We start from the raw sequence: 14,077 nt of genomic DNA on the forward strand, positions 1-14,077 counted from the left end.
AGGATGCAGCTTCATTCTTTTGCATGTGGTTAGCTGTTTTTTCCAGCACTATTGATTGAATGAATTAAGTGTCCTTTCCCCGTTGTTTATTTTTGTTGGCATTGTAAAGGATCAGCTTGTTGTAAGTGGGCAGCTTTATTTCTGGGTTCTCCACTCTGATTCATTGTTCTTTGTTTCTACTTTTGTATTAGTACCATGCTGTTTTGGTAGCCAGATAGTAAAGTTTACAGTTGGGTTATGTGAGGCCTTGGGCTTTATTCTTTTTGCTTAGGATTGCTTTGGCTATTTGGGCTCTTTTTTGGTTACAAATGAATTTTAGAATTTTTTTTTCTTGTTCTGTGAAAGATGACACTAGTGGTTTGAAAGGGATTACACTGAATCTGTAGCTCACTTTGGGCAGTATAGACATTTTAACGATATTGATTTTTCCAATCCATGAGCATGGAATGTTTTTCTATTTGTTTGTATTGTCTTTGATTCCTTCAGCAGTGTTTTGTAGCTCTCTTTGTAGAGATCTTTCACCTCCTTTGTTAATATGTTTCTATATATGTATATAGATTTTATTTTTGGCTATTGTAAATGGAATGCGTTCTTGATGTGATTCTCAGCTTGAACCTTGTTGGTGTTTAGAAATGCTCCTTTTTATTGTTGACTCTTTGTATACTGGAATGTTACAGAAATTGCTTATTATGTCTAGGAGTCTTTTGGCAGAATCTTTAGGGTTTTCTTTTTTCTTGAGTTGGAGTCTCACTTCGTGTCCCAGGCTGGAGTGCACTGACACGCTCACTGCCACCCCCGTGTTGACCTGCTGGACTCTGGTAATGCTTCTGCCTCAGCCTTCCAAATAGCCAGAACTACACGCTACCACTCCCGGCAAAGTTTTTGAGTCATTGTAGAGATGAGGTCTCTCAAAGTTGTCCAGGCTATTCTTGAACCCACCTTTAGGGTTTTCTAGATATAGAATTACATTATCTGTGAAGAGAGAGAATTTGACTTTCTATTTCTCTTTCTGGATGCCTTTTATGTCTTTGTCTTTTCTGATTGCTCTGGCTGGGACTTCTTGTACTATGTTAAGTAGGAGTGGTCAGAAAATCTCTATTAACAAAATCTCAAATGGCTGCGAGATAAAAATGTCCAGGTCCATTGTTCATGCTTCCCGTTGGTGGAGTTCATATTTACGTTTCAAAGAAGTTTACATTTTGGCCATTTTTATCAGTGTTTAACTGGCTGTATCAGCTGCTCACCAGTTCCAGAGCTGGGTATAAATTAGTGATTTTCCTCTTTGACCGGAAGTTTGTTAGATTACTTTTACAAACCCTAGTGTAAATCCAGGCCCCACTCAGACCACTAAGTTCAGAATCTGAAGACGAGACCCAGACGTTCGCGTTTCCCTTTCCCTTTCCTGTCCCTCCCCTTTCCCACTCCCTTCCCTTCTCCTTGTCCCTCCCTCCCCTCCTTTCCTCCCTCCCTGCCCCCGCCCCCCTTCTCCCTTCCCCTTCCTCCTTTCCCCTTTCACTTCCCTTCCCCCATTGGATTTCAGTGTCAAGCCAAAATTGAGAACCAGACTTGAGAATCTGAACAAATATTTGTTGACTTAATTTTCAAAGGCTCCAGTCAAGCACAGTCTCACTCTGTCTTTCTTTTTCAGGATATTATTGATAGACTTATAATTTTGAACTCTGAAGCTAAGATTCATTCTTTATTCAACTATGAACAATCACACATCTTTGGTCTAAGGTAAAGTGCTAAGTTTGATTGTAGATAGTATGTTCTGTATGTCACGAAGAGTTAAGCATTTGTTCTGTATACTTTAAAAAAGTGTTTAGATCAGCTAATTTTAAAAAGCAGATCTAAATGGTATTTGTCACAAAATAAATTATGGCAATTAGATTTTTGCACTGTGGATATGACCTCTGTCTGAATTTAGACTTTGTGTTATTGCAGTCTTCTGCTTATGCTTGATTTACTAGAAGCATCTAGTGAGCCGTTATCAGTTTACTCAGGAGTCCACTGTGGCTTCCCTGGACTGGCGTTTGGTCAGGCCCTTGGCATCATGCAGCATTAAAAGAGGCCTGGCAACGAATGATTCATCTCTAGGCCCAAGTGTTGCTCTTGGTGTTAGTCATTGCTTTTCGACTCTACTTTTCTGGAGGTTTGAGTCTCTTGGTTGAGTTTTATGTGTGTATGTATATATATGTGTGTATGTATATATATTTACCTTTTATTGAGCATGTTCAAATGGGAAATAAAGCAAAGTTGCTAGGGCCCCAGATACCCGTGACATTCTAAATCTTTTGGTCGTATGTAGCCATATAATTTGCTTCCTCATCCACAAATTGCTACCTTTATTTTTTTGTTTTAGATTCAGAGGATACATGTCCATATTTGTCACATGGACATGTTATGCAGTGGTGGGGGTTGGGTCTCAGGTGGCCTATTCCCCAGATAGTGAGCTTTGTGCCCTATAGGTAGTTGCTCAGCCCTAATCCCATCCCCCCACCCCCTTATTGGTATCCCAGTGTCTATTATTTCCATCTTTGTAACCATTTAGCGCCCACAAATGAGTGAGAACAAGTGGTATTTGGTTTTCTGTTTCGGAGTCAGTTTACTTAAAACAATGATCTCCAGCTCCATACATGTTGCTGCAAAGGACACGATTTCGTTCTTCTTTATGGCTGTGTAGTATTCCACGGTCATGGTATGGGGTGTGTGTGTGCGCGCGCACGTGCGTGTGTGTGTGTATATGTATCTCACATTTTTATTTATCCACTAGCTGGTTGATGGGCATTTAGGTTGGTTCCACATGTTTGCAGTTGTGAGTTGTGCTGCAATGCAAGTGCTGGTTTCTTTTTTATATAATGACCTCTGTTGCTCAGGGTAGATTCCTAGTAGTGGGGTTGCTGGATCAAATGGTAGACCTACTTTTAGTTCTTTGATTATACTCCATACTGCTTTTCATAGAGGTCGTACTAATTTATACTCCCACCCGCAGTGTATAAGTGTTCCCTTTCCTCAGTATCTGCACCAATATCTGTTGTTTTTTGATTTTTAAAATAATGGCTGTTCTAACTTGTGTAAGGTGGTATCTCATTGTGGTTTTGATTTGCATTTTCCTGATTATGAGGGGCATTGAGCATTTGTTCATATGTTTGTTGGCCATTTATATATCTTCTACTGAGAGATGCCTATTCATGTCATTTGCCCACTTATTAATGGGTTTATTTGCTTTTCTCGTGCTGATTTGTTTGAGTTCTTTGTAGATGCTGAATATCAGTCCTTTGTCAGATGTATAGATTGCAAATATCTTCTCCATTTTATAGGTTGCCTGTTTGTTCTGTTATTTCTTTTGCTGTGCAGAAGCTTTTAGTTTAATTAAGTCCCACTTATTTATTTTTGTTTTAGTTGCATCTCCTTTCGGGGTTTTAGCCATAAGTTCTTTGCCTAGGCTAATGTCCTTAAGATTTTTTTTCTAGGTTTTCTTCTAGGATTTTATGGGTTCAGGTCGGGCATTTAAATCTTTAATCTTATCTTGAGTTAATTTTTGTATGTGAGGAGAGGTAGGGATCAAGTTTCATTTTCTGCATGTAGCTATCCAATGTTCCTAGCACCATTTGTTGAATAGGGTACCCTTTTCCCAATGTATGTTTCTGTCTGTATTGTCAAAGATCAGTTGGTTGTAGGTATTCAGTTTATTTCTGGATTCTCTATTATGTTCCATTGGTCTGTGTGTCTGCTCTTGTACCAGTATCATTCTGTTTTGGTTAATACAGCCTTGTAGTATAATTTGAAGTCAGGTAATGTGATGCCTCCAGTTTAGTTCTTTTTTCCTAGGATTGCTTTGGCTATTCTGACTTTTTCTTGGTTCCATATGAATTTTATTTTTTTTCTACTTCTGTGAAAAATGATGTTGATAGTTTGATAGGGATTACATTGAATCTGTAGATTATTTGGGGTAATATGGTCATTTAAATAATGTTGATTCTTCTAATACATGAGTATGGGATCTTTGTCCATTTGCATGTGTCCTCTGTAATTTATTTCATCAGAGTTTTGTAGTTCTCCTTGTAGAGCTCTTTCACCTCCTTGGTAAAATATACCCATAGATATTTTAACTTTGGCTGCTATAGTAATGGAATTAAGTTCTTGATCTGAGTTCTCAGATTAGGGTCTTGAATTGAGTTCTTGGTCGCTATTGGTGAACAGCAGTGCTGCTGATTTGTGTGTGTTAATTTTGTATCCGGAAACTTTACCAAATTCATTTATCAAGTCCAGGAGTCTTTTGGAGGAGTCTTTAGGAGACTTCAGGTATAAGGTCATGTCATTTCATGAAGAGAGAGTTTTATCTCTTCTTTTCCAGTTTCGGTAGGCCTTGTTTCTTTTTCTTACCTGCTTGCTCTGACTGGGGTTTCCAGTAGTTTGTTGAACAGGAGCGGTGAACGTAGCATCCTTGCCTTGCTCCAGTTCTGAAGGGGAATGTGTTCACCTTCTCTAAAAGTTTTCAGGGTGACATTGCCAGTAAGTTGGTCACATATACGGCTCTTATTATTTTTAGGAATGTTCTGTCTGTGGCCTGTTTTGCTGAGGTTTTGAATCATGATGATACCGGATTTTATCATACTTTTTTCTAAAGCTCTTGAAATGAGCGTATGATTTTTGGTTTTGGTTCTGTTTATGTATTGGATCATGTTTATTGACTTGTGTATGTTGAGCCATTCTTGCATCCCTGGATAAAACTTGTTTGTTGTGGAGTATTACTATTGTTTTATGTGCTATTGAATTTGGTTTTCCAATATTTTGTTAAGGATTTTTGCTTCTATGTTCATAGGGGATATTGATCTGCAGTTTGTGTGTGTGTGTGTGTGTGTGTGTGTGTGTGTGTGTGTGTCTTTTTCTGACTTTCATATCAAAGTGATGCTGGCCTCACAATAAGTTAGGGGGGAATTCCTCGTCTTCAATCTTGTGGAATAACTTTGGTAAAATTGGTACCAGTTCTTCTTTAAAGGTCTGGTGGAATTCAGCTGGGGGTCCCTCAGATCATGGGATTTTTTTTTGTTGGGGGATTTCTGATTAGCGTTTAAATCTCACTACTTGTTATTGCTTTGTTCAGGTTTTCATTTTTTTTTTTATTCAAGGTTGAAGGGGTTGTATGTTCCCAATAATTTATTCATTTCCTCTAGATTGTTTTCACAGGGGTGTTCCCTTTTCACTTCTGATTGAGATAATTTGAGTCTTCTCTCTTCATTTCTGAACTAATCTAGCTAGTGGGCTATCAATTTTGTTTATCTTTTCAAAGAACCAACTTTTTGTTTCATTGATCCTTTGTATTTAAAAAAAATTTCACTTTAACTTAGTTGTGCTCTGATTTTTGTTATTTCTTTTGCTAGCTTTGAGTTTGGTTTGTGTTTTTCTGGTTTCTTAAGGTGTGATTTTAGTTTGTTGATATGTGGTCTTTCAGTTTTATTAATGTAAGCGTATAGTGTTGTAAACTTGCCTTTTAACACAACTTTGACTGTGTCCTGGAGGTTTTGGTAACTTGTTTCATTGTTGTCATTTGTTTTAATGAATTTTTAAATTTCCATCTTAATTCCATTGTTGTCCTAAGGATCATTCAGGAGCGAGTTGCCATATCTTTGTTTGGTTTCATGAGTTCTTCTCGGGGTAAATTTCTAGTTTTATTTCACTGTTATCTGAGGTGGTGCTTGATATGATTTTGTTTTTTTGGACTTACTGAGACTTGATTTGTGGCCTGTCATGTGGTCTGTGCTGAGGAATATTCCATGTGGTGATGAGAAAGATATATATTCTATAGTTCTGTACTGAAATGTTCTGTAGACCTCTGCTAGTTTTATTTTCTCTAGCGCCCTATTTAACTCCAGTGTTTCTTTGTTGAATTTTTGCCCTCATGCCAGTGGAGTATTGAGATTTTCTACTTTTATTGTATTGCTGTCTAGATCTGTTTTTTAGGTCTAGTAGAATTTTAAGGTCTGTTTGATCTGATATTAAATCAGCTACTCCTGCTTATTTTTGGTTTCTATGTGCATGGAATATTTTTCTTATCCCCTTTACCTTGTCTATAGGAGACTTTGTGAATTAAGTGGGTCTTTTTGTAAGCAGCAGATATTTGGGTTGTGTTTTTGTTTTTGTTTTTAAATCCATTCTGCCAGTCTGTATCTTTTTGTGGGGCATTGAAACCATTTATATTCAGAGTTAATCATAATACATAAGATACGAGTCTAGTCACCAGACAGACACGACAGTATAGGTGAGTAATATTCAAGAAGGTTGCTACTTTGATTAGCCTCCTTCCTTGCCACCTTTTCCCCTTTCCAGCGTATCCACCCGATCATTCCTAGCAACATGGAGATGTGTCTTTTGTTTGTTTGTTTGTTGAGTTGGAGTCTCACTCGGTCACCCATACTGGAGTGCAGTGGCCGCTCCCGGCCCCGCAGCCTCACCTGCTGGGCTCCGGTGATCCTTCCGCCTCAGCCTTCCGAGTAGCCGGAATTACAGACGCGCGCTACCATGCCCGGCTGATTTTTGATTTATTGTAGAGATGAGGTCTCACCAAGTTGCCCAGGCGGGTCTCGAACCCTCAGGCTCAGGCAGTCCACTCACCTCAGCCTCCCAAGGCGCAGGATTACAGGCTGAGCCACCGAGCCCGGCGGAGACGTGTCTTTATATGTCCTGTCTCGTGGTGAAAACACAAACAAAAAGGAATGCCCTGACCTCACGTCTCCCTGTAACCACTGTCCTGTTTCTCTGCTCCTCATCGTAGCAAAACGTGTATTGACAAACTGTCCTCACTTGCTTACCTCTTCTCTTCATCCTCTGTCTACTCCTCAGCCCACTTTGATTTGACATGGACTTTATAATTCTGTCAGAATTATTCAGCCTGCTCATCTCAAGAGCACTTGTAGCTTCCATGTGGATGGATCTAGTGCAGCCTTCTCTTTTTTAATCTTACTGTATCTTTTCATAGCATTTGGTATAATGGACCGTTTTTTCCTGTGTGAAAAATTCTCTTCCCTTTGCTTCTCTGATAACCACACACTCTTATGGCTTCAGTTTCTCCTTTTTTGCATGCTCTAGCAACCTCTTAGTGCTGGAATACTCAGGATTTGGTACTGGGCTTTCTGTACACCCTGCGCTCAGTTTGTTCCCTTACACCTTTGCCTTTAAATATCATCTGCATGCCAATGACTGTCCCCATTTCAGTCTCTTTTTGAGCTGCCAGACTCGTATATACACCTCCCTCCTGACGTCTCAATTCATACATTTCTCAGGCATTATAAGCTTAACATGTCTGAATTTGAGCTCCCAAAACCTACAAAAACAGACAAAATGGATCTTTCATTTTTATCTCATTGAGTGACTCAGCCATCTCTTCATTTGCTTAATCTTGAAAGCTATCTTAACTTTTTTCTTTATTTTTTAAACAATAATTTATTTTTATTATAAGTTAATTAGCCAGTGCAGGAAACTACATATAATAAATTAAGTTAAATTCCTTCTAATTCTGAAAGTATTATTATTATTAACATTGAGGAAAGCTGGTTCTTGATATCTTGCTGTATGTATATAGATAGAATGATAGATATGTAGAAATAAATGCTTTTATAAAAATAGAATCACAATATAGTTGCCACTTTAAATTCCAACTGGATTTCATAGAAAAGGAAAAGAAATTCTAGAGAGATGGAAAAAATTGCTGAATTTCAAATAACTGTATTTTCATGCCAGGGGTTATTATTTTCCAAGAGATTTCTATAAGGTTAAGAGAAAAGATTATACAAACCACTTTGAGAGGTGTGAGCATGACCTTTTGCTTTCATGCAGTACCGATTGCCTCTACGATCCAAGATGAAGACGTTCACGCTCTCATTGGCTTCCCACGTCCCTGTCCTCACCTTTTTTACAAGGTGGTTCCTTTGTCCATTTCCTAACCTGCCTTTGTGAGTCACAGACCTCATCTTCTCTGTCCAGTCAGGAGATTCGGCTAGTTTGCATTTCTGAGTGTAGCGACCTGAGATACGAAGTGTCTTTTGTGTATGACTACAGAGTAAGATTTATCGTTGTTAGAGTTACTCTTCCGTATTTCCTCAGCCAGTGTTTACTGAATGCTGACTTCGAGCTATGCCTTGGATGAGGTGCTGGGGGCAGGCGTCGGATGAGTGCGTCTGATGTGGTGCTTGTTCTCCTTAGCCCCGTTGCCTCTTGAGGAATGGTGATCGTGGGTAAGAGCAGGGAAAGAATGCAGCAAAGAAACACGTTCTTTTAGAGCCCTCACCCCTCTCTTCTCATTTATTTATTTTGTTTGTTTAAATTTTATTTGAAAGATGCGGGGTATAGGTCAGGATGAGGTATGCTAGTGGACATCGTACAGGTGAAGTTTGGCCTCCCTTTGGTCCTCACTTTGCCTGCTTTGAGATCAGGTGCCCTGACTGACGTTGTGTCCCCCGACCCTGGCAGCATCCTGCTACTGCCAATCCTTTCTTTCTTATAGCATTACGGTAAATGTTCAGGGTTCGCTTATGAGTGAGAATATGTGGTACCCTGTTCTTTGTTTCTGTGATAGATCACTGAATATTATAGACTGTCAATTCATCCAAGTTGCTGTGAAGTCCTTATGCTTGTCCTTCTTGATGGCTTATAGTATTCCATCGTGTATATTTTATTTTATTTTATCCAGCCCAATTTCGATGGGCAGCACAATTAGGCTCCATGTTTTTGCTATTGTGAATAGTGCTGCAGTAACTGTGTGTGTACTAGGTATCTGTTTTGTAGAATGATTTGAATTCCTCCGGGTATATTCCCAGAGGGGGTTGCTGGGTCTTATGGAAGGTCAATTTCTTGTTCTTTTAGGAATCTCCACATTGTTTTCCATAGAGGCTGAACTAGTTTGCATTCCAGCCAGCGGTGTAGAAGCGTTCCCTTTTCTCCTCATCCTCTCCAGCATCTCTTGTTGTTTGTTTTATTAATGATGATGATTCTTACTGGGGTTAGGTGGTATCTCATTGGAGTTTTGATTTGCATTTCTCTGATGATTAGCGAGGCTGAGCTCTTTGTCATGTGTCTGTTGGCTGCCCATATATGTTCTTTTGAGAAGTGTCTATTCATGTCTTTTACCCACTTTTTAATGTGACTGTTAGTTTTTTTCTTTTTGGCACATTTGAGTTCCATGTAGATCCTGGATGTTAGGCCTTTGTCAGACATAGTTGGCATATATTTTTCCCCTTCTGTGGGCTTTCTCCCCGCTCTCTTGATGGTTTCTTTTGCTTTGCAGAAGCTTTTCATTTTGATGAAGTCCCGCTTGTCTGTCTTATCTCTTATGGCATGGACACCTGGGGTTTTGATCAGGAATTGGTTGCCTACTCTGATATCTGTAAGGCTGTCTTCTGCATTTTCTAAGATTCTTACAGTTTGCGGTTTTACGTTTAGGTCTTTGATCCATTTAGAGGTGATTTTGGTGTATGATGATAGCTAGGGGTCCTTTTTCATGTGTCTGTTGGCTGCACCATCTTTTTCAAACTTGCTTTTGGTCAGCCAATTTCCCAGTACCATTTACTGAATAGGTTCTCTTTTCCTTAGTGGTTGTCGGTGAAAGGTTTGTCGAAGATGAGTTTGTTGAGAAATTGAGGTTTTGCTTCTGGAATCTCTATTCTGTTCCGTCGGTTTGTGTGCCTGTTCTTGTACCAGTACCACACTGTTTTGGTTATCGTAGCCTTATGGTAAAGTTTAAAGTCTGAAAGTATGATACCACTTGCTTTGTTTCTTTTGCTAAGGTTGGTGATCATGTTAGACACCTTTGTGTGGCTATGCCTAATGCAGCATTGTTTTTCCTGTGTAAATTGTTTCCCACCCTTCCTAGCTGAGCTAATGCCCTGAGGAGGTTAGTCTTCTCATCTCCCTCAAGCACAATGCTTATTATTGCCTCCATACCTATGTCTTTACTTTTGTCTGCTGAACAGATTCAGCTCAGCCTTCAAGGCCTGCTCTATTAATTACTTGCAGCCCATTCTGATCTTATCTTTTGTCCACGTGTCCCTTGCCTTTGTGGTCGTTCCTACCTTATTTCTCTCTTCTGACTAAAATTTCAACTTTCAAGGGGTATCATATTCTTCTACCTTTATATCTACCACATTGCCAAGAACTTTTTTGGTTATTTAGTTAACACTTGTCGATTGTTAAATCTATTGTTTGGTTGAAACAGTTGCCTGGAAACTTTTGATCCTGCCTGAGGCTTAGCAACTTAAGGTTCTTTGTTTTTTTTTTTCTTCCCATCTTTCATAGGTAGAAGGAATGTTTTACTCTTTCTAGGACATTTTATTTCAATATAAAATCTGTGTGTTTCATGGGGAAATAGTTATATCATCATTCAATGTTAGTAGTTTTCTTTATATCAAACTGTTCCACACTGTTTTAAATTTTAGTTGCAGAATATAGAATGCCTTTTTTTTTTTTTAACTTTGAGTGATGTTAAATGATAAAATTGCTTGTTTTTAACAGCTTAAACAACAACTTAAATTATATGTTAACTTTTAGTTCAATATATATTCAAATTTAATATGGCTTAATATTATGGCTTAGAAATGTTAATATAGTTTCTTAAAACCTATTCCTTTTTGCGTCATCTGAAACTCTAATGTGGCCCATTTATTGTTAATTTTCTTCGAAACAAAATTTGGGAGTCTATACTCACAGAACAGACTTTAAGTTAATTGCTTACTATATGCTATCATTTACATTTACCACCAACTTGTACATTTTATATACAGTGCAATGAGCAGTTTTATGCACAATTAGCTTCTTTGTAAAAGCCTGACCTCTAAGATGACTTTTCGAGGAAGAGTAAAGTATTTATATTTGTTTAAAAAATTGGTTTAATTAAAAAGAGTTTTGTTATTTTAATATGTGCCAAACATAGCTAAATGGTAATGTTCCAGCACAATAAATTACCAAATTATTTATTCCCAGTGACCCAGTTGTTAACTAGTCTTAAATTTGATTAGCATTATTAGTAAGAAACAGTCATAAAATTTCCTCTTGCAATCTTTTTTTAATATCAGAAATTATAATAGAATCTGACTACAAAACCATCCACATTTTGGGTTTTATGCTTACATACATATATACACACACATAAATATACACATCTAGAATTTATTGTCTTCACAAATAATAAAAATAATCAAATGATTTCTTACTAATGGAAGACATCAGTAACGAATTCAAAATTCTTGTTCAGTTAAATAATTCTTGTTTACATTAGGGAATGCTACAAACAAAAGTAGAAAACAGCAGTCATGATCCTAGGTCTTCCTGGGAACCACCATTAACCTCTGTGCCCATTTTTTATTTTGTACCTTCAGCTGCAAATGATTTTTTGAAAAATAGGAATGTTGTTTTGAATCTGCTTCTGTTGCTCAAGTAGTTGAAATTATCCTTTCATACTTAACATATTCATCTGTGCCATAATTCTAAATGACTGAAGAATGTTCCGGCATATAATTGAATTCCACTTTTCTGTTTTTATACATTAAGCTTATTTTGAAATTTATTATATACCCCTATAGGGTAATTGTAATTATTGTTCCACAACAAATCCTTAGAAGTACGTTTGCTAAGTCAAAGGATGGGCTTATTTCCAAACCTTATAGTTTTCCTATAGACCCTCCTTTTTGACTCATTTTACTTGACCTCTCTTTGGCGTTCTATATTCTGTCTACTTAATGAAATTCATTCCCTTCATGTTCATTCATTCAGAAAATGTTTATTGAATCCCTACTAAGTGGCACACTTTCTTAGATACAATATTTTTGGCAGCATGTCTAACTGTTTTTAAAAGGTTTTTCGGATTCCCTTGTGTCATTCGTTTTGACTGATTTTCTTCTCTAACTACTTTTCAATAGGAATTGTCTCCTAGAATTATATCTTTGTTGACTCACCCAGTATGTCCAGCCCTAAGATTTTCCAAGACCATATTTGCAAATTTCACTGGATATTTGAGTCTCCATACCATGCAAGCCCAGCAAACTTTATATGTCCCCAAACCATACTCTGTGTGTATTTACAAAAGCTCATACTAACCTACAACTCCAGAATGTTTTCAAAACTTGGGTCTGAATTTGATGCTTAGAGCATGTGAGCAAGCTCCCCACAGTGTCTGCTCATTCTTTGCGGCTCATTTGGAAGTTTTTTGGCAAAGTTTCACGTTCCTCTTCTCCGGATATGGATATATATGAATTGAAAACTTTAAGCTTTAGAATTGGGAGTATGGTTAGTGAGTGTGTAATTCATGTTCCTTTCTTGATTTTGATGCAGGCGGGCAGGAAATTGGGCCTTACATCTCAGTTACTTAGTTATTGGGGAAATGAAATTGTTGGTTAAGTAAGATAACCATGCATGTGTGCACATATATATAACATGCATCCGCATATAAATAAATACACATATACAAATAGTTAACCAAATACAAATGTACATGTGTTTGACTAAGTATATGTGTGTATGTATGTATATATACTACTGGTGTTTGTAAAAGTATAATTTTTGGAATTTATGGTGATACATATATGGAATTATTTAGATTATTAGTAGAAATAAAATGTATTTCTTTCTTTTTTTTTTTTTTTTTTTGAGTTGGAGTCTCACTGTCACCCAGACTGGAGTGCAGCGGCACAGTCCCAGCCACTGCAGCCTCGACCTACTAGGTTCCGGCGATCCTTCCGTCTCAGCCTTCCAAGTAGCCAGAACTACAGGCATGCACTACCACACCTGGCTAATTTTTGATGTATTGTAGAGATGAGGTCTTGCCAAGTTGCCCCAGCGGGTCTCAAACCCGTGGGCTCAGGCACTTCACGCACCTTGGCATCCCAAAGTGCTGGGATTACAGGCTGAGCCACCGAGCCCAGCCAATATAAAACATATTTCTTCCCTAATTCATTGAACTAAAACGAGGAGAAATGACTAGACAAAGATTAGGGGGCTTGTGACTGTAGGCATGAGATAAACCAGGAGCAAGTTTGAAATTCCTTCAAGTAGAATTGACAGACAACTAATACTAATCTGTAGTGGCCGAATGTTCAATCTGAGAGACCACTAAGAGCCAATTCCGATGAAAGTTCAAGAGGGTCTTTATTTGCAAGCTTGAGCCTGGACCTCTGTCGACAACTGACACAGCGGAGTACACCCAGAGGCCCTGACTTCCTTAAGCAGACACCTTTTATGTTTTTACACAAAGGGAGGAGGAGTTTGGGGGGACTTTCCAGTCTTGTTACCATTTAATTGGGTAGTAACCTCTGGTGGTGAGCTCAGTCGTGGAGGATTGGCTAGCTTGACTCGGGCTGACCTTGGCCCACTAGCTGGGGAAGTTGCAGAGACATTTGGAAACTTTAGGTGATTTTCCCCTGGCACCTGATTGGTTGTTGCTAAGGGGAAAGTGGGTCAAGGGAAGGGGTTGAAGCTTGAACTGGAGCTTTGCAGTTTTTCCCATAACTGAAACTTTAAACAGCTACAGGTTATGTTTTAAAGCAGAAAACTAAAATGGCTGTGCTATAGTCCACAAGCCGATTACGTATTTATTGGGTTATAGCATGCTCTTAACCTAAGTTTATAGTATACTTTATTACGGTTCTCTCAAAGCTTCACAGAAGCACTCCCGTAGACAAGTGTCTGCCTCCTCACACTAATGATATGATAATATTCTTAAAGCAGCATAGAAAGTTTATAGACACTAAAAGCAGAGAGTTATTTTTCTGGTGAGATTTGATTCCAGTTTTAAGTAAACAAACTCCTAGGAATTCACATATTCGAAATGCATTCCAAAACAAGAGAAGGGGTTAGTACCTAATTTCCCGGATTATTTTATTCCTTCAGATAGTTCAAGTAAACATTTCACCTGAAGGAGTCACTGATTTTCGTTTCCAGAAATGAATTGGAGGGGAGGGGGGAAAATTGGAGGAAGAGGAGAGTGGTGTGAAGGGCAGGAGAGTGGGTGGGTAGGTGTGGGGGTAGAGAGAGTGGACGTGCGTGTGTGCGTGCGTGTGTGTGTGTGTGTGTGTGTGTGTGTGTGTGTGTG

The 14,077-nt window shown here is 38.4% G+C and overlaps 1 protein-coding gene across 1 annotated transcript in view; it reads left to right on the top strand.

The window, feature by feature from the left end:
* The window catches only part of TBC1D32 (TBC1 domain family member 32), a 246,584-nt gene that overhangs the window by 121,930 nt on the left and 110,577 nt on the right, over nt 1-14,077 (top strand). Inside the window, exon 21 of the mRNA XM_021710784.1 lies at nt 1,649-1,737. Within this exon, the coding sequence (XP_021566459.1) occupies nt 1,649-1,737 (89 nt within the window). The remainder of the gene's footprint in view (nt 1-1,648; nt 1,738-14,077) is intronic.

Source organism: Carlito syrichta, unplaced genomic scaffold (assembly GCF_000164805.1).
Source record: "Carlito syrichta isolate Samal-C Ts95f unplaced genomic scaffold, Tarsius_syrichta-2.0.1 Scaffold301536, whole genome shotgun sequence".
In the NCBI taxonomy this organism is placed as follows: Eukaryota; Metazoa; Chordata; class Mammalia; order Primates; family Tarsiidae; genus Carlito; species Carlito syrichta.